Source organism: Euprymna scolopes, chromosome 10 (genome assembly GCF_053919585.1).
Source record: "Euprymna scolopes isolate OS-2025 chromosome 10, ASM5391958v1, whole genome shotgun sequence".
Taxonomy (NCBI): Eukaryota; Metazoa; Mollusca; class Cephalopoda; order Sepiida; family Sepiolidae; genus Euprymna; species Euprymna scolopes.
This window is the reverse complement of record NC_136491.1, coordinates 113,229,404-113,251,576: the sequence shown is the minus strand read 5'-3', so window position 1 is coordinate 113,251,576 and position 22,173 is coordinate 113,229,404. Positions and strand designations below refer to the sequence as shown.

At 31.8% G+C, this 22,173-nt stretch overlaps 1 protein-coding gene across 3 annotated transcripts in view; it reads right to left on the bottom strand.

The window, feature by feature from the left end:
* LOC145286227 (uncharacterized) overlaps window positions 1-22,173 on the bottom strand; it is a 38,020-nt gene continuing 15,847 nt past the window's right edge. For 2 of the 3 annotated variants that reach the window (XM_080135044.1, XM_080135042.1), the window contains 5 exons: window positions 14,894-15,163; window positions 12,824-13,024; window positions 8,477-8,715; window positions 6,223-6,379; window positions 1-544 (listed from right to left, as the gene is read on the bottom strand). In XM_080135044.1, the coding sequence (XP_079991170.1) occupies window positions 433-544; window positions 6,223-6,379; window positions 8,477-8,715; window positions 12,824-13,024; window positions 14,894-15,163 (979 nt within the window). In that variant the 3' untranslated portion in view covers window positions 1-432. The remainder of the gene's footprint in view (window positions 545-6,222; window positions 6,380-8,476; window positions 8,716-12,823; window positions 13,025-14,893; window positions 15,164-22,173) is intronic. The other variant, XM_080135043.1, reaches the window with a different exon arrangement.

Here is a 22,173-nt window from a genome sequence, read left to right as displayed (position 1 = left end):
TGAAGTCATGAAATGAATATTTTTATAATGAAGAAAGAATGAAAATATTAAATTGGTTTTTAATCGCCCCCGGTAAAAGGAACAAGGAGATGGAATTGACTACCACCCTCTTCAATATAATCATTAAGGTTTGACTCCACCCTGACCAACTTTTCTTTTTTTTTTTTTTTTTTTTAAATGCCAAAAAAGTTTTTCAAAATTGATAGCAAGTTGTTTGTTGTTTTTATTGGGAACTATTTCTTGATCTCTCTGCACGGTGATTCTTCTTCCCTTGTTAGAAAACTTTTTTTTCTTTTTTTTTCTTTTTACAGTTGAATAGTAACTTTTTTCCCCCTTCACATATTCAGAAATAGTTCAGTTTTGTTTATTTTTTCCATGACACAATGATCATTTTTCAAGATGTACACTTTGCTGGCCCTTTTTTAAAACTTTTTATCTTGATGAACTAGAGCTAGAACGACTGTATCGTCGTCTACGGCCAGGTGATCGTGATCTGGTACGCCGTCTTGGTGGAGTACGCCGCCGGGGAGGAGGAGGAGGGGAACTGAAAAACAAAATAATTTATTTAAAAACAGGATATGAAATAAATGTCAGCATTATATATATATATATATATATATATATATTTCAGATTTTAATTTTGTATAAATTTACTCTGGTCTATATTTCCTTTTATAACAGAATAAATTTTGGGGGTTCAATATTACGTAAAAGAAGTCATAAAATTAAATTGTTTTAAATGTACTGAATGTAATTCTAAATATAATGTAATTCATAATATAAATATTTCGTTGAAACTTAAAGGTATAAATATTCAAATTTTTTTCAGATGTTTTTTTTTTAACATTCTTTGTTAAAAGATTATATTAAAAGCTTTATTGTTTAAATAATTTTACTTTGCTCGTTTTATCAAGAAAATAAAGGTTGACATTTTTCTCTCAGAATTGAGCTTTCGTATTAAAAAAAAAAAAAAAAGCAAAAAACACAATCGCTAAAAGTGTTTTATTATTTCTGGTCGATACTTAGAAGAATCACTTGCAACTGTTTCACTCGCAATGTAAAGCCCAGATTCCAAACATCCACAATAGCAAGGCAAGATGGATTATGCAAATAATTCATTTTGCACAAACAGTATTATGCAAACATTCTAGGCAACAAATTGAGTTATTTGAAAGAGTTTATCTTTTTAAGTTTAATAAAATGAAAAAATTCACTATTTAGTATTAGATTTCTGGAATTGATGTTAAGTTTGGAGTTTGATGAAAAATTATTTTGCAATTTGTGCTATATAGGTCTATTGTCAGTTAGGAGATGTTTTCTTCAGTTGAATCTTTTTTCTTGCAATATTTTGACAAAACTAAAAAAAAAAAAGAAATTAGTTTTTATTTTGGGTCTTATTTGTTGCCACGTTGAAGTCATCAAGTTTTATTTACATTTTATTAATAGATATAAAATTCATAGAACAGCATGTGTCTGTGTTTCTCACCTACATGTAACTTTGATCAATAGACACGGAAACTATTTTTTTTTAATAAAACAAAAACTTAAAATGAATTAAAATAAAAAAAATGTAAACATTTGAGTAATGCTTGCTTTGTGTTGTCTCATGAGGTCATTGAAAGTTGAGGGAATATATTTTTTAATTATTTTTCCTCCAATTTCTCTATTTCAGTAATATCAGGTATATAAAGCTGGTTCAAAATAACTATATACGTGCAAAAATGGTGGTAGCTTATATCGACTATAATCGTAAAAAGCACCATCATTTTTTTTATAAGGTTTCAATTAATTTTGGATTATGTTAAAAAAATAAAAGCCTAAAATTAATCGCTACAAGGAAAAATGTATTTTTACACAAAAAAAATAAATAAATAAATAAAAATGAAAATAAAAATTTCAGCTAAGAAAACAAAAATTCAACTAGATTGGAATTGTAAAAATCCATTGAAAGATAAATAGCTTTCTGGATAATAATAATCAACAATAATCAGCTTTCTGGATAATAATAATCAGCAATAGCTTTTAAGATAATTAGTAAATCAAAGGTTTGGGATTCCATTAATGAAATGTTATTACTGTAAATAATTCAATAAAACTTTTTCAAATTTGGGTTTATTTTAAGTAGAACAGATCCTGGAGTGAATGTGGTATTGTGGTGACTGAGATACTTCTAGATAAGAATAGGATAGATAATTTTAAGTATTTGAGACCAAGAATAACCAATGACACCCATTATTCCCACACTTTTGAATGGCCTTGCATCTAATTTGTTCATTATGTATTTTTATATTTTGTGCATATATTTCAAAGTTTTGAGATTCAGTAAAATATTTGAGTCCATAATTAATCAAGCTCTAGTCCATCACCTCATAGATACAAAACTTCTGACCGACCAACAATATGGATTTAGGCAAGCCCGTTCCACAGCAGATATCCTAACTGTAATCTCTGAACGTATATACCATTCACTGGACAAAGCAGGGGAGGGTAGAGCGGTGGCTCTAGATATATCTAAGGCTTTTGACAGGGTATGGCATGAAGGTCTTCTCAGGAAAATCAGATCATACGGTATCACTGGACGAATACTTAACATAATTAAATCTTTCTTAGATAAGAGAAAAATTCAGATTGTCCTCGACGGTCGTACATCTAAGCAATATGATATAAATGCAGGAGTGCCTCAGGGGTCTATCCTTGGACCTCTATTATTCATAATATTCATAAATGACCTCCCCGACAAAATTGCCTCTGAGATGGCTATATTTACTGATAATACCACTCTCTATAACAGGCACGAAGAGAAAACAAATGAGCACATATCTAAGGAAATGGCAGAAACAGTAGAGGATGACCTCCAATCTGTAGTGGAATGGGGACAAAAATGGATTGTCACATTCAATGCTGCCAAGACTAAACTTGTTTCCTTCAATAATTACAAGAAACCTTCTCTCCCACCAATAGCAATGGCCAAAGATTCATTATCTGAAAGCACTTCTTTTAAACTTCTCAGCCTAACGCTCACAGGAAACATGAGTTGGAACAATTATATTGAGAGCATTGCCAGAACCACTGCAAGGAAGGTAGGCTCTCTTTACTGTGCTAGAAAGCTACTAACACCCGAAAGTATCCTGTACTTCTATAAGGCCACCATTCGCCCATGTATAAAGTATTGTTTCATATTGGGCTGGTGCATCACTCCTAGAGAAGGTCCAAAAGAGAGTTGACAACTCTCTTTTGGACCTTCTCTAGGAGTGATGCACCAGTCCAATATGAAACAATACTAAACTGTCATCTAAGCTTCAGCCTCTGTCCCACGGACAAAATGTTGCATCCCTCTGCCTGTTCTACAAGTATTTTAATGGTGAATGCTCTGACGAACTGCAAGCACTTGTGCCCCCACGACATAAATGCCCTCGACAAACCCGACAAGCAGCTAAATCCCACTCCTACACAGTAGAGGATGTAAGAGAGCTTTCTACTCCAGTAGTTTCTTCCCCAGAACCGCTAGACTTTAGAATTCTATTCCGGGTCCCTGCTTCCCCAACTGTGCTGACATGCAGAAGTTCAAGTGTAAGGTGAACCGACATCTTTCTGCCCAACTCCCTACATAGTATCCCAGTAGCTTATGTCACTGATATTAGCCCCTTACACCAACGTGGCAATGTGCTTTGTTTAGGGTGAAAATGTAAAAAAAAAAAAAATTAATGTATGAGCGTGACACTTGTGACGTAAAGAAAATAGTTTTTTGTGACATAACAGAAACATTTCTATGAAAGTATATTAAAATGAAAAAAGAATATAGATAGATTTCTAGGAGTTGTTCTGTTCATAATTGTTTATTTTGGAAAAAAAATCTTACAGCCATTGAATTATAAGTGGTTTGCCATACTTATAGGTAAATGTGCACTGAATAGATACCATAATATTTAAAGTTAAATTCAAATTTTGATATATCTTTTAATTTAAACGTGAAAAAAAAAACAAAAAAAAAACAATTGGGATGCTGAAAACATACACAGTAAAACAATACATTTTATTGTCGCGTTGATTATTTATTTGTAATGCAAATTAAAAAAAACATTTTCGCAGTTATTTATTGATGTTGGTAGTGTAGAAGAAAATGCATGAATGTTTTTCAAGAAAGGTGTATTAAAAAATGGAGAATAAATTAAAAAGTAAGGTGGTGGGTAAATCGCCGTTGTAAAATGCTCTTATGGTTGTCAACGGGTAAAAATAGATTTATTGTAAGAAAATTGCGTTAAAATAACTTAAACGTAATTCGGAAATGAACGATGTAAAAAAAAAAAAAAGTGCAGAAAGTATTAACAATTGTTTGTTTGGATAATTTAAACACGAAAAAAAAAATAATTGGGATGCTGAAAATGTACATAGTAAAATAATATGTTTTATCGTCGGGTTGATTATTTGTTTATGTACGTAACCGTAAGTCGTAAACCAAATGTTGGGTTCCAACACCCGTTACAAGGTCATTTGAGTTTTATAATTATATAGATAAAAATCAATAGAACATTAACTCTATAATAATATATACAAAATCTGCAAGAATTAAAATATCATATTTAAGTGTATTTTATGACCTGGTTACGCCAGACGTCCCTGCTAGTTTGGATAAATACTTTTGCAGTTTTAACAAAATAGCTACAATAATATCAGAGCGCCTCCATTTACACTGAATATCTATAGAATGCCAACATCAGTATATTACATATGAATGAGTTCGCTGTGGAATTTCCACAGGTCCCGCTAGTTTAAAATTAATACTGGAATAAAAATTTGTTGTGATTCCTATGATTTTTTTCTTTGGATTTTTACAAATACATTCTGAAATCCTAACCCTTTGAACATTCTACACGACAATTTTGGATTAAATGATGAACATAGTTTGGTGCTTTTAAACTAACGCATTTCAGGTGAAAACATTATTACGTACTTAAGTGTTCTATCCAAAATTCGTATAAATTCCGAAGACTACGAACAATGATTCAGTAGATTAGCTAGATGTATTTTTAACAATAAAATAATACCCAATTATATTAGATTTAAAAACTGTACACTTAATTTTATTCAAGGGAGATAAGTCAATTTTGTCAAACTGAATTGGTTGCACAACTCTTCCACATTAAAACATATGATAAAACTCGATAATTTAATAAATTCTATTTTTACTTGTAAGTATTTTTCTACTGGATCATTGTTTGTAATTTTTGGAATTTATACTAATTTCAACACGATATATAAGTATGCAATAATGTTTTCACCTAAAATGCGTTGGTTAAAAAGATCACCAATCTACACAAACACCCATATTTTTAAATCTTACTTTTTTGAATTAAAGATTCTGAAGAGAATAATTACTTTTTAAATGGATTTTTTTTTGTATATTGTGCAGATTTTTTTAAAACAATTGTAAATCTGTTCAGTTGTTGAGGGCATAAATTATCACAAAATCAGATGGTTCTGAATTGTTTTAGATAAGATTGATAATTAATATTTTGTATGATTCAAACTACTATTCTCATCTTGAATGTCATTTGCAGAATGTTTCAGCTAATGTAACCTCTAACCTTTTTCAGGTGTATTTTGTTGAACTTGGCAAGGATCCATGGTGTAACAGAAGATAAAATAATAAAATTCACTTCTAAGTGACACTCTTCTTGAGGTTGAAGGTTCAATCTTCAGTGAAGGTGATACTACAAGAATACAATTGTAAATTACTTAAGACTTCTACCCAAGCACGGTAGCAAGAGCATGCTACCCCTGTGGATTCAATAAAAGATTCTGTTTGAAACTCCATGCAGATTCCAGAGTTCAGCAGAAAGATACACCTGAAGACGGCCAGAGGGGTTATTGTGGCCGAAACATTGTAAAAATAACACTCAAGATGAAAATAGTAGTCTAAATAATCCAAATTATCAATCCTCATCCCATAAATTCAACATTAAAATAATTGAACTAGTGTTCAAGAGAGATGGAGAAAATTTTGGGCTATTGGTAATTATAGAAGTCTGATTTGCAAAACTAAATGTTGGCAGGCAGGCAGGGGTGGGAATGGGTGGTAGGTGACTGTGGCAATTACTAAACCAAACTAATTTACTAAGTTTATTCAAATAAAGAATTACATGATCTGGTTTTTAATAAAAGACAAAAGAAATTGTGTAGATGACATAAGAAACCATTTTGATCCAAGAAAAGATGAGTTACCGTTGTTGGTTTACTAACCGGCGCCTGTCTCTGAATCTGGGCGGGGATGCTCGCCATCTTGGAGGCGGTCTACGAGGTGGACTACGTCGCGGTATTACTCGGGTTGGCCGTGGAGCCAATACAGCAGCAGCAGTGATCTCCTGGCCATCAATTTGGGCTGGGAAAAAAAATATATATATATATCAACAAAATTCTTCTTGGCAGGCAATCATCATACCAAATGTTGCTTGTTTTGTCGGAAGATTACTTACCATAAATCATCAAGCAGAATTTAAAAAAAAAAATTATATAGAAATCAGTTTTAAAAATTTGCTTGCCCTTAGAACTACACTAGTCAATGATTTTTTTTTTTGTTGTTGTTGTAAATAATATTTGTTAATTTATAATTTTCTCTAGATTTAAATCACACAAAATACATGCTAAAATGTTCATTAGTGGCCTGCTAATATATATATATATATATATATATATAAATAAATAAATAAATTGGCGCTACCAACAGTTATTACATTTAAAAAAATTTTTATTGTTTAACATTTTAATATTTTTCATTTTTTATATTTATTACATGTGTTTTGAGTTTTTATCTTCTCAGATATCATTTTAGTTAGAAAAATTAGGTTCATTATGGAAAAAAGTATTGTAGCTCTAATAAAAGTGGATTCAGTCTTTAAATTAAAAGTTTGGCAAGCATTGTCTTTGTGTTGTCAGGTAGGTAATTTCCCACTTACTATCAGGGTTGCCTTAAGTACATCTTTGAATATGCTACTTGGTGTAAATGTTAGGAGTGTACTTTAAATATATGCTTCTCTTGCTGGAACCACACTACCCCCTACTTTTATATATATATATATATATATATATATATATATATATATATATATATACACACTTCAGAATAATGTAATGCAACAGATCTACTGTTATGGAAATCCAGTGATTATGGGTTTTACAAAATATTATTGGCTGTAATATTTTGTAAAGACAATTCCAGCTAAATAAAAATTGCTCAATATACCAGAAAGAGCAAATAAATCATAATTTAGTAATTAAAATTTTATGTGAAATTGTTAAATTTCAAATGTAGAAATTTTATTATATGCAAGAAAAAGAATACATTTCAATAAGTATATTTCAATAAGTATATACTTATTGAAATGTATTCTTTGTCTTGCATGTAATAAAATTTCTAGATTTGAAATTTAACCATTTCACATCATAAAATTTAAATTATGATATATATATGCAGACATAGATTGATATGGACAGACTATGGATACCCACGAAGGATTGCTTGCGCATGATATTTTTGTGGCAAGGAGTGTGCAATCTCCAACCACAGCTCTCCTGAGACGACATTGTTAAATATCAGTGGCAAGTAAAGTACAGGACGACTGGAAACAAATGCTGAGGTAAGCGGAGAGCACATACAGCACATAGAATTCCCAAATGGTCACCCATCTGATACTAACCAGGCTCAACATTGCTTAACTACAGTGATCTGACGAGAACCGGTATGTCAACGTGATTATGCCATATATATATATATATATATATATATATATATATATATAGTAGGTAATTAATGAAAAGGAAATAAATATAAACATTTTGTATGGAATGATTATACATCCACAAATTTCTTAATGTAAAAACTGTATCAGTCCAATATTGGTTGTTTACATATGTAAAAGAAATATAGAAAGAAGAAAAAAAAACAAAGAAAAAAATAGGTGTAAATAGAAAAAGTGGCATAAAAGCAAAAAAAAAAAAAATGAAGAGTAAGAAAAATCTGGCTGCTTGTTTATATTAGTGATCTTTTAAACCAACACATTGCTAGGTGTAAACATTACATACTTACTTGTTATGTCGAAATTAGTGTAAATTCCAAAAATTACGAAAAATGATTCAGTACAAAAATAATTACAAGTAAAAAGAGAATTTATCAAATTATCAAGTTTTAATGTACGTTTTAATGTGGAAGAGTTGTGTGACCAATTCAGTATGACAAATTGACTTATCTGTCTCGACTTAATTAAAACTCTGTTATTTTTAAATCTGACGTAATTGTGGGTGATTTTTTTTTTTGTAAAAATACATCTAGCACATTTACTGGATAATTTTTTGTAAATATTGAAATTTATACTAATTCTGATATGACATGAAAGTATGTAATAATGTTTTCACTTGAAACATGTTAGTTTAAAAGATCCCCAGTGAAAAGAAGTACCAAAATCTGCAGTTCTATCCTTACCGCCATCCATATATTTTATAGCCTTTTCAGCTTCGCCTGAATTTTCATATTCAACATAAGCAAATCCTCTTGAGAAATTTGGGTGAATTCTATCCGTTGGCATTTCTATATGCCTTATACCGCCATAAACGGAGAAAATTTCTGTGATGTGTTCTTTTGTAACATTGCGAGTCAATTTTCCAATATGGACTTTGGCAGTCTTTGGGGTGGGGCTTCGCTGTTTTTTTCTCCGTGGGGATCTGTAAAATAAACAAATCAATAGAGATATCATAACTATTTATCTCTGCAGTGGAAAGATAAAATAAAAAAAAAATAAGCTGTCTAAAATTATCAATAGGAGTAAGATTAAACTTAGCTATTGTTGCATGAAAAATGTGATCAATAATATAATACAATAGTAATAAAAATAGTAATGCGGACACACAGAAATGCATGCCTGTGGAACTCTCTTCCGTTTGCCTGCTTTCCAGTTGGCTACAATTTGATTGTCTTCAAGTCCAACGTAAACAAGTTCTTGATGAATCGTCCCCCCTAAGTAATTCAATTTACAAAATTTCCATTACTTATGTTTACTACACTATAATCCCATTGACTAATGTACACCCATTAACCCTTATCCTCGAGTGGCCTTCAGGCCTTTATAAGTGGTGATTCCAATGTAAAAAAAAATATATAAAAAAAACATTAATTTATCTAATCTATATAAATAAAACAGTAGCTGTATATATGTGTGTCTCTGTCTGTCTATGTGTGTGTGTAAATATTTAACTGATAAACTCTTAAACTACCAGTCATATAACACTGAAATTATCAGAAAATAGTTATCATACATAAAATATGGTTTATAACAAGTAAAATCTTTGAATAGATGAATAATGCTTGCCGACATATGTGTATGTGTAAATCCATTCAGAGCTTGAATTGGTTTAATTGTTTGAATAGGTGAATAACGCGTAGTACAGACATATATAGATAAGTTGAAATGCAAAATATTAATTTCAACTTGCAGACACATTTTTAATTCTTTCTGCGCATGTCCAAATTCAATTCACTTCTTCAAATCGTTTAATATTAAATGTTTCTTATCTATCTTTTAATAGTTACATTGGTAGGAGACATGGTTGAAGTGTGAAATGTTTTGGTTTTGATTCTAGCTGATGACACCCAAGTCATTTTTTTTTTCTACAACTTTTGAAATCACTACTATACATTAGGTACAATATAATATTTAACAGAGAATTGGCTTTGTAATAATAAATATAAAATCTGCATGAATTAAAATATATTTAAGCATATTTTATGACTTCCTGCTAGTTTCATTATAAATCTCAGGATTTCTAAATATAACATCAATTTTAAAAATCAAATCTAATAGTAGTTAAATTCAATTATCCCCCCCCAAAAAATTATTAAATAAAAACTAATTATTCATTAATGAAGAAATGTTTACAGTTTATGTTATGTACAAAACAAGGTTAACGAACATAGTATACATAAGATCTACAAAAAGTAATAATTTAGTAATAAAAATAGTAACTTTATGTTACTATACACTGCCCCCCTCCTCCCCTCTCCTAGCTAAGACTATGGAGAACACAAGGAAATTATTCACCAAGGCACACAAAGGTGATTAGAAGCAAAATGGAGGTATCTAAGAGATGGAAGCAGTCAGCTTTTTTTTTTTTTTTTTTTTTTTTTTACATCGGGATCACCACTTATCAAGGCCCGGAGGCCACCCGAGGATAAGGGTTACTGAGTGTACAGTAGTCAGTTGGATAATATAGTAATTGTTAATAGTGGAAATTTGGTAAACTGGATTAATTAAGGGAACGGTTCATCAAGAATTTGTTTACGTTGTACTTGAAGACAACCAAATTGTAGTCAGATGGAAAACAGGCAAATGGAAGAGAGTTCCACAGGCGTGCAGTTCTAAGAAAGAAATTAAGATTAAAAAAAAAAAAAAAAAATTGAACATAGAATTTCTGCTCATAAGTCAGTCTTGGTGGAGGCAGTGGCTTGAGAAAGTTCCACTTCAACAGACGGGAGTTGTTGCTGTTGTACAGCATTCATTCTAGGCGGGTTGAAACTGCTGCCTCAGAAGGAGAAAGTGTCAAGGGAATATAAATTCACAGACAACCAGATTTGGTAGCACCTAATGCCCTAACAGGTATTCCCACTCTGGGCCAAAGTGGACCTGAGAACAATGGTAACTAAGGGGCAACTGCAAATTCCCCACATCCTCCAAACAGGACCTCACTATTGGATATATTTTAAAGTCATACCCAGGACCAGATGGGGGTAGACCTGAGTGATGCTAGGAATTTTGAAGATTGGTACAATAATGCCTTGATAGATAAATCATCTCAGTTGGGTTCTAATTGATATACTGAGAACGTAAGATATGCGAGTTCTTTTCTGCAACAGTATTACACACACAATCAGAGCCCAACTGATTTATACACAATGTATCTGAGTTTGTGCTCTCTTAAACATTGCATTGCTTTTATATACTTGTAAACAAGAAACCTTTTCAACCATGCCTAATGATACATTACCTGAAAGTACTTCGTTCAAACTCCTCGGCTTAACATTTACAGGGAATAAGAGTTGGAACAAATACATTGAGGCCATTGCCAAGACTGCTGCAAAGAAGGTGGGCTCTCTCTACCGTGCTTGAAATTTACTTATGCCTGAGCGTATCCTGTACCTCTACAAGGCCACCATTCACCCATGGAGTATTGTTGCTGGTGCATCTGCTACTAGTCTCTTACTCAAAGTTCAAAAGAGAGTTGCCAATCTAATATTAGGTTCTGCACTGTCAGCTAGGCTTTAACCTCTGTCCCATCGACAAAATGTTACATTCCTCTGCCTGTTTTATAAGTATTTTAATGGTAGGTGCTTCAGTGAACTATAAGCCCTTCTACCCCTCCTTGACATAAATACCCAAAATAAACTCGACAGGCAGCAAAATCCCATCCTTACACAGTAAAGATTCTCAGTTTCTTCCCTAGGACTGCTAGACTTTTTTACATCAAAGTGATACTGTGCCTTGTTTGGGATGAAAATGCAATAATAAAAAAAAAGTGTTTGCCTCCTCAGCGATTGTTATGGGCACACGGCCAGAAACAGAAGATGCAGAAAATGATGGCACATGGCACAAAAGTATTGGTGGGGGGGGGGGGGGGGGCAAAGTACCTCAACAAGGCCACCATTCACCCATGTATGGAGTATTGTTGTCACATTTGGGATGGTGTATCTGCTACTAGTCTCTCACTCAAGGTTATAAACAAAAATAGTCGCCAACCTAATATTAGGTCCTACACTGTCAGCTAGCCTTCAACCTTTGTCCCATCGACAAAATGTTGCATCTTTCTGCCTGTTTTACAAGTACAGTAGAACCCGGGGATATGGTGGCTCCAGAATGTTTTTTTAGGTTACGATGTAGAATACAATGTTTTTCCGGATCCTGGTTACGGTATTTGCCCCGCCTTACAGTGTTATTTATAATATTATTTGATTATATACATATGTATTACCTACTGTACTGTATTTTGTTACTAATTTTTAATGCCGTATCCCGTGGTTCTACTGTATTTTAATGGTAGGTAATCCAACAAACTATAAACCCTTGTACCCCACTTCAGCATATGAACAAAAGAATACCACAAGGGGGCCAGTATGGTTGTACAACTAAATTGAAGCAGAATGACACTATTTAATTAAAAAAAAATATAAAAAAATCAGTATCTTTTCTCTTTGACGTTAGACAAATTAAACATTGAAAACATTATCCACAGTAAATTTTTTAAACCAATATTCTTGACCTGTACTACGCTATGGAAAAACAATGCACTTTTTATCTATCTTGTGTCAAAGAGGAAAAAGGCTGATTCAATTTTTATCTGATTTGTTGTCTTCTCTTGCATCAACATCAATATGTAATAAAATGGATTTTTTTTTAATAGTTGCAGTTCACACTGATGTACTCTGTGACTTGTATGTTCATATCCAGTTTTAAAAAGTCAATGAGATAAAGCATCTGTTCAGAGCACACTTATCAGCATATGCATTACGTAGGAAAGAAGAAAACCCATAATCTCATATATGTATTAATCAAGTGAATAAAATTATAAACAAAAAATACATTATCGATTTTTATCATGTTATATTCTTCTTAGAAACGGGGGAGGATGGGATGAATTAACAAGGGAGAAACTAAAATGTTGTGAACACGATGAACAAAAGAATCGCACAAGGTTTGCCCACCGTCAAAATGCCAACAACACACGCATCTAAAAACTCGAAAATTTGTTACGATAAAATAAAAACCCAAGATGATATACTTACGCAGACTTATGCCTGCCGCTGGCTCCACGCCCCGCTGCAGAAGCCCGACTGTGTGAAGATCGGCTGGTGGAAGAGCTTGATGAACGCGAACTACTGACACTGCTGCTACTGGATGAACTGCTGCTGCTTCCAGATGAACTACTGCCACTGGTCGATGAAGACGATGAGCGTGATCGGCTACGAGATGTACTACTGCTGCCACTAAAACAGAATAATTTGATGTAGAAATGTTAATATCGTTTGTAATGATCCAATGACTATTTTCATAATGCTTTCAATTGATTATTTGTATTATTACAACTAGTTTTCTCACCTTGGATATTATAAGCCGATGTATGTCCCAACCTTCTTCAGGTGCATTGGTGAATTTTTACATCAAATTTTATGGAATTTTTAAACTTAGACCATTATTTAATTCATGGGAGTAGATTGCACTCTTTCTGTCAGCCATGACTGGGTAGAAATTTTAAGTACTTTGCAATTGTATTCTTAGTATTGTCTGTAGTGAAGAGGGGATCTTCAACCGTCAGAAGACAATCACTTAAAAGTGATTATACTAAGCACCATAAGGTCAAAAGTAACATTGGTCGAAACATTACAAGAACAGTAATCTGAATTATGCAAACTGTTTTGGTTGATTCTATTCACAATGTTTCAACCAATGTAACTTGCAATTTCTTAAGATTCACCTTTTTCAAAATTGGGAACCTTTTAAGCAAATATTTTTTTTTTTACCTATGTAGCGAATTGTTATTTCATAAACAGATTCGCTGTATGCATTCAAAGGGAAATAATTCACTTGAAATTATTATTATTAAAGTTTTAAAATAGATGCTAGATTAAGAGAACACCAGTTCGGCCATATAAACCGATGGCGAAATGTTCACCACGTGCAAGAAAAGTAAAAAAAAAAAAAATCAAAAAAATCTTTTTCAAATTTTTTCACACACACATTTTCCTAGATAAAATTTTATTTAACATAATCCATTTTCTTTTTTTGTTTTTTATAATCCATTTTCTTGTTTTGTTTTCCCAACATTGTTTCTATCATTTTTTTTTATGTATTTAAGTCATTGTAATGCAAAAAGGATTCTGCATCTTTCACTGCATACGTCCATATAGAGTTGATTGTCTTTTAAAAATAATGGTGTCATTTTAAAACTTATTCTGGTTGAATGAAATAATTTCTCAAACAAATTAAAATGAAATTACATTTTTTTTCTTTTATAGAACAAAATCAATTGAGTGACTTTGGTCTATTAAGGTTGGTTGGTTGTTTTTGTTTTATGGCATATCAACCCTTTTCAGGTTATTTAATGCCGAATCCAGTGATTTTGAAGAACAATTTTTTAATAGAATATATTTGTTTTTTTCACATCAGTTTTTATTTAACCAATAGTTGGGACCCTAACAGATACTACCACTCCGGGTCAGAGTGGACCTGAGAGCAATGGCAATTAAAGGGTGACTCCACACTCCCCAAAGCCCACAAGATGTGGCCTCACCATCAGATATAGTTTAAGGTCATATCCAGGACCAGTTTATTAAGGATTTTATTAGAGGAAAGAGAAGAAATGTAATAAACCCAGACTGTTTGTAAAACACAAAAAAACCATGATAAACAAAATTGCCTTTCTTAGTTGTTCTTGCACTTTTGTGAAAATAATTCTTTTATATATCTTTTATAATTTCAGAAATGGACATTTTCAGTTTAAAGCCAATTACGAGGGCTGAGAGGAATTCATTGCTAAAGGCCGAGTCCGCTCTGCTAGTTTTCACATCTTATTTTAAAGATTAAATAATAAATATATGTGCCAAGCATGGAATTAATAACATTAACTTAACACTTTTGAATTTTTCAAACACCTTTAAAGATATTCTAAAGAGATTTATGCCAAGAATTTGCTATTTTTTGAGAATTTCACAGTTGCAGAGAATGTTAAGTAATCGTATATTTAGTTAATAATCACTGTAGATGTACACATTTATTTTCTTTTGCTTTGGCATATTTGTGACACCCAGGCAACACCAGGTATTTCTGCTTGTTATAATTAATAATAAAAAACAAACCTTGAACTTCCAGAGCTTCCGCTGCTGCTGGTACTGCTTGAAGAAACGCTTCGACGTTTCTTGTCTCGACCTCGTTCTGTTGTTGCCGCCACAGCAGTGGTACCTGTGCTGGCACCGCCGCCACCTCCAGCTGTGCTGCCACCAGTGCCGCCTCCTCCTCCCCCAGCAGTGCCACCGCCGCCACCACCACCACCACCACCACCACTCCCACCTCCTCCTCCACTCCCACTAGTTGTCTTTTTCTTTTCACGGACTGGTGTGCCTCTTGCCCTGAAAATAACAAACAAAATAAACATACACTTGCATATAAGATAAAAGTTTTTTTTTCATGTTGTCAAAGTAAAAAAAATAAAAATAAAGCAGTGTTAAGGCAAAATATGTTCCTTTGTTACTCATTCTAGGGTGCCTCAAACCTATTTGATTCATTTTTTTTTTTTCATGTTGTCAAAGTAAAAAGAGAAAGAAAAAAAAAGCATTTAATAAAGAAAAAATATCTTCCAGATTTTTTGAAAAATCAATAAAATAAAACACCATATACAAAGCAACCATATTATTTGTATTATTCAAGCTACTTTTTCTATCGAGTGTTATTTTCACAATTCAGCTGATGTAATCTCCAACCATCTTCAGGTGTACATGATCCAACTATGGAATCTAAGGACTTCTACTATATCATGGTCAATGGAATGAGAGCATCCTACATCCGTGGATTAAATAAAGCGTTTTTGTTTAAAATTCTGTTCAGATTCCAGAATTCCACAGAAAGATACCCTAGTTCAACAAGATACACCTGAAGAAAGTCGAAGGTTATAATTGATAAAAATGTTGTGAAAATAACACTCAAAATGAGAATAGTTTGAACAATCCAAATAATACAAATTATCAATTCTCGTTTCAAAAATTCAGAAAGACAAAGCAACTAGTTTTATGTTTTAGAAATTTTGCAATGATTTGTATTATTCGGACTACTGTTCTCATTTTCAGTTATTACATTCAGTGTTTCGACAGATGTAACTGCTGACTCTTTTCAGGTGTGTATCATCAAACTCGTAAATCTCTACAGAATATTGAACAGAACTCTTTATCCCTAGGAGTAGCTTGCTTTCTCTAATGACTCATGGCACAATGGATATAAGTGCTAAGTAATAAAGTGATACTCTTTTAGAAGTTCACAGATCAATTGAAAGCAAGCTTTTCCCATGAATTAAATAAAGGATTTCGTTTTAAATTTTATATAGATTCCAGAGTTTGACAAAATCAGAGCTTTGCATTTGTGAGTGATATTTTTCAACTGGTGACTAGAAATAATAAACACTTGTCTTTTGTCAATTGTTTTTTTTTTTTTGGTTTTTCCACTAACAATCTTCCAAAGCTTATTGCTGAGTGAAAAATATCTTTTCAACTTTTTTTTGTTTAAATAAAACCAGCTAAATCATTTAAACAAGAATTTAATAGGGCAATTTTTTTTTTTTTTTAATGAAGGCTGTTTAAAAAACATCTGAAGAAATTCAAATGTTTATACTTTACAGTTTCAACATAAAATTCTGTGCCTATTTAGAATTACACTTATTAAAAAAAAATACAAAAAAATCTTTATGATGTAGATACTGGTCATGGAATGAAAATGTCATATCCTATAATTAACATGGGTTTGGTTAGTAACTTTTGTATTTGGCTAGTGTACCATAATGTACGGCGTAGCAGTAGGAAGTAGCAGGACTGGTGACGTCACAGATAGCAGCAGCAAGACAGAGAGAGTGGAGTGGGAAAGATGTGACAGTATGAACAGTAGGAGAAAGAGAGCAGACAACAATGATTCCCCACTAGCCGGTGACAGTTCTGTCAAAATGGGAGGCACAGACAGGAAATAAAAGTGTCTCTAAAAAAAAAATAAATAAATAAAAAGAGTTCAAAATATATCTTTTATTTGTTTGGCATGCCAATGGAGTCGACAGACGAGAGGAAAAACGAAATGAGAACGTTGTCTATAAAGTTACAATAGTTGTTAAAAGGTCAATTAAAAATAAATTAGTCCGTATAGCCCTGAAGATAATTGGGGTTTACATCAGCCAAATTATTGTGAAAATAGCATCATGGATAATCCATAGGAACTGATGGCTTTCTCTTTATGCTGGGATCAGTCAAATATCTGTTCTGTCATCAGTTAAGAGGAGGAGAGAGAATGAGAGACTTCTCGATTTGGGCAATTTTTTTCCCCTACGCAGTCATAGTACGTACTAACTAAAGGAAAGTAATTTTGCCTTGAAGAATCTATATAAGGAAGAGTTGTGCATATCCAAAGGGCTGAGCAGAGGAGAAAGAGGGGTGGGAAAAGGGAAGGGATAAAAAGGTAGAAGTTATTTTGTTCCCATCAATGCAGGGTAGTCCTGCTAATCTATATATATAAAAGCGAAAATGTATGTGTGTATGTATGTTCGCTTTTCCTCGATGTCCACGAAAAGCTTCAAGAAGCGTTTGCTTGCTTGCTTCACAACTTCTTAAAACTTTTTATATCATCTATAAATTGTAATATCTCAGAGTTATCCACGGAGCTCGCCTGTCTATTTAATTTTATTGACTTTCGAACGTTAATTATTCCACATTTCCTGCATCAGCACGCGTTACATTCGGTTTTCGGTATAAAAAAAAGCGAAACTCGACTCTAACCACAGGCTGAAAGCCAGTTGTCTCAAGAAAGCGAAGTAACGTTTGTTCAATGTCGACTTCGTCATATCAGACTGTAGCTTTCATTTCGCTCCTCCTAATAAACAGGCAGCGGGTTTTTAAAAACAAACAAACCAATTTATTCAAAACTGTCCCGCACAAAATCGTAACTGCTGAATACCTATCGCCGTCACGTCAATCAAAAACGCGCACCTGTTTGTTTTTTTAACACTTTACTATTTTCCAACTGCGCGTCGTCAACGCTTCGGGTTTTTTTCACATACCCCGAAAAACACCCGGGCAACGCCGGGTACCCCTCGCTAGTATTTAATAAAATTCAAATGCCAATAGAAAACAGATTTGATGTCTGTAAGAGAAAGATTTCTTTAAAATATTACGTCGTATTTTCAAAGATTTTTTTTTTATCTGAAACAATTGATTTTTAAATATTAAGATTTATTAACTTCATACACACCTGATCGGACAATTAATCCAGAGTAAGAAAGAAAAAAAAATGAAATAATAACAGCTGTGACCAAGTAACTATCTGCCACCTCAGATAATCTAAATTTGTGCTGAAATTATTAGCTATTATGCAAAATTCAAAGTTTATTACATCTACAGAAATGGCAGATATCTTTAAGAAAGAAACAAATATAAAACTATAACTTTGATCTGTGCTATTCCAATTTCTACATCAACATGGTTTGCATTGCATTAATAGTTCCCTACCTGTGAGAGATTTATTAATAAATATTTAACAATATCGTAGATCGTAATTTATTAAAGTTTTGTAAGAATAAAGAAAATAAAACAAAATAAAATTTGTTACTTATTATTGCAAATTACATAAAATATTTTTTTTATTTATAATTGTGAAGAATTAGTCCCCCCTTACAAAATAAAAATAAAATGTTTTTAAATTAAAAAAATTATATAAATTTAAATATAAAAAATATCAAACTATAAAAAATATTTGAATATAAAAAATATTTAACTATAAAATATATTTAAATATAAAATATAAAATATTTAAATATAAAAAAATATTTAAATATAAAAAAATATTTAACCATAAAAATATTTAACTATAAAATATATTTAAATATAATAAAATATTTGACTAAAAAAATATTTAACTATAAAAAAATATTTAAATAAATATAAAAAAATATTTAAATATATAAAAAATATCTGATTCTTATTTAGAATTGCACTTATTAAAAAAAAAAATACAGAAAAATCTTTGATGTACGTGTTAGTCATGGAACGAAGATGTCATATTCCAAAAGTCACATAAATTAATCAAGTAGTTTTTTTTTAACTAGAAAATTAAAATGTATGTTTAGCGATTGAATCCATTTTAAGGCCGATCTTGATCTCGATAGTTCGGATTGAGTTATCTCCTTCTAATTTATAAATCATAGCCCATCAAAACGCTAGCATTAGTCATAAAAACCTACTAGATCAATTTATGTGATTTTTGGAATATAACGTCTTCATTCCATGACAACTATGTATTTCAAAGAGTTTTCTGTATTTTTTTTTATCAAGTGTAATTCTAAATAAGCACCAAATATTTAAATTAAAAAATAAAATAATCAAACTTTTGAAGTGTTCAATCATCTGCCATGAGTAGAATTTAAAGTTGCTGAGAGATTCTAATGAAATGAGATTGTTACGCAAATTTGAGTGAGATAAGGGTACTGAGAAAACCATTTTTGTGGATTGTTCACCCAGAAGCAATACTTTACATAAAAAAAAAATAGATATCAATAGAGTTTAGGTAGTTTAAAGCAAAACTGCTGTTGTCACAGGTAGGATTTTGGAGTCAGATGTCTCAGGGATCAGAGTTGGATGTTTTAATCTAACTCAAATTATTACTGAATAAAAAGTTGGAATCAGGAATTTTAAACTCCTAAGAGTCTGATGTTATACCTTCCAACCCTTATCATCATCCTTCTTCAGCAACCCAATAAAGCATTTTTTAAATGTTACTACCTCTGCCCCAGAAGATACACATACCACTTATCATGAAGGTAATATCTTATTTGTCAATTTAGCTAGATCATAGTCAGATTGCCTTAATTTTTATGGTCTTTCATCAACATAAAACAAACAATATACAAAAAGGTTGTTTGGCTTTATGCTTCTGAATTTTTGAAATGAGGATTGCTAACAGTAGTCCAGATAATCAAAATGTTTTGTTTTATGGCATATTAATCCTTTTGGGGGTTATTTAATGCCAAATCCAGATATTTATTCATGGTGATTAGTTTCAATGTTTTGTAGAGAGTTGTTTTTGGCTTTGCAGAACATGATTGAGTTTTATAAATGGAAAAAAAAAAAAAAAAAACAATAACATCAATGCTAGCTGCAATGTTATGAAGTTTAAACAGCCTGATCTGGTAGCACCAGCTATACAAAAAGTCACTCACACACACACGCAACAACTCAATAGAAAGCAAAAAAAAAAAATAAATAAATATAAAATAACGATTAAAAAAAAAACATAGAAACCAACTGAAAATTTGTCCATCTGCAAAAAATGTAGCAATATTGGCTGTGGATTTGTAAAAAAAAAAAGTGTTTTAAAAGAGAAATTTTCATGTAAGATTAAAATAAGTTAAAATAAAAATAAAAAAAAGAAATTTACATTTACGAGTTAAGTTACAGATTATGTTGATCTGTATCGAAAATGGTGCACCATGAGAGGAGTTATATTGCAAAGAAAAAAGATCAGTTCTGCCTTTTTGGTGTTTAACATTAAGGCAAACAGATATTTTTGAGGAGCTTACACCATGCCTATGAGGTTGACTGGAAAAATTCAGTTATCTCAAAGTAATTGCTTTATAACAAGTAAACCAAATCCCAGAGCAAATAATGAAGTTATTTGTTGTTCTTTTTAATTGCTTGACACAAGAAAAAAATCTCTACAACTCTTATCAAGAGACATCACTATCCATTGAACCAACTACTTACATATCAATGAGAGATGACTGCTGTTTTCTGTTATAAGCTAATGTGGTGGAGTCAAACATTGCAAACAGTTTAATGCCATGTAATATTACAAAATAGAAATTTACACCAATATAGTTTTGTGTTTAATGTCTTTATTAAAAAGGTCTTAGCACATGTCCCTCATCGCTGGAAGCAGATTCTAAGCAGCTCATTTTTCATTTCTGTTCAAAGATGCGAGTAGCCAATTACCTCACCAAAAAATTTTTGTAAAAAGATGTGTAATCTCCTAAAAAATGTAGCCCCACCCTCAAATGCAGAATTTAAAAAAAAAAAAATGGTTAAAACAGTAGAATGACTCAGAAATGGAAAGCATTTTATGCTAATTCATGTGAAACCGATCCCTCATTCTAAAATAATTGTTTTTTCATTTTTTTTTTTTTTACATGGGTGTCACCACTTATCAAGGCCCAGAGGCCACTCGAGGATAAGGGTTAATAGGTATACATTAGTCATTGTGATTTTAGCATAGTAAACAGTAGGAATTTTGTAACTTGGATTACTTAGGGGGACGATTCAATTAGAACTTGTTCACATTGGACTTTTTCTTTTTTTTTTTTTTTTTTTTCATAGGTATCAACACATTATCAAGGCCAAGAGGCCACTCAAAGATAAGGGTTAAAGAGTGTACAGTAGAAATTGGACAATATAATAATTATTAGTAATGAAAATTTGGTAAATTTGATAACTTAAATGGAACGGCTCATCAAGAACTTATTTACATTAGACTTGAAGACAACCATATTGTAGTCAGCCGGAAAGCAGGAAAACGGAAGACAATTCCACAGGCGTGCAGTTCTAATAAAAAAGCTTTGTTCATGGAATCTACGTTTAGGTTTAGGCACAGATAAAGAGTGGGGGGGAATTATTGATAGTGTTTACAGCTAGACGAGTGTTTCTTGTGAAAGTTTTGCGAGGGGGGACCATAGATTGAAGCTCAGTCGAACACTTTCCATGAAAATAACGATACATAAGAGACAAACTCGCAACATCTCTTCTGTGAAATTCTGCCAGCTTATTCAGTGTTCTCACATAATTGTCTAAATAAAGTACAATCATATTTTTCCTTTTAGTGAGGGATGTTAATCTACAATATTTTTTCATATTGAAAATATCGACTGATATGTTTTAAGTTCATTTTTGCTGTTAAACTGGTTAAATTCCATTAAAATTGTCTGTCTAAAAAAAAATTTCAAAGTTTATTTTAATTTAAAAAATAAAGAAAAAACAGGTCCATTAGCAAGAGAAAGACTACAAATATGTATGGGGTGATGGGGTAATTATTCTGACATTCTTTGATGAAATAAAGTCTTCTTCCTTCCCCTATCTACAAAGTATAAAGCAAACAAAACAAATCATGTCAAGACCGAGAGAGGAATAGAGGAGAAACGAAGAGAAATAAAATCAACCAAATGACAAAAAAGAATGTAAATTCATCAGAGATTACTAAAAAATTACTAAAAAGAAAAAAATTCTCATTTTATGAATTAAAAAAAAAAAAAGCAGAAATATATAATTCCAAGATGGCGGCTGAAGTAAACACCCAATGTTCAATCTTCTATGGAATTTCATTTCATCCAACATTAGTTTGTCATGCA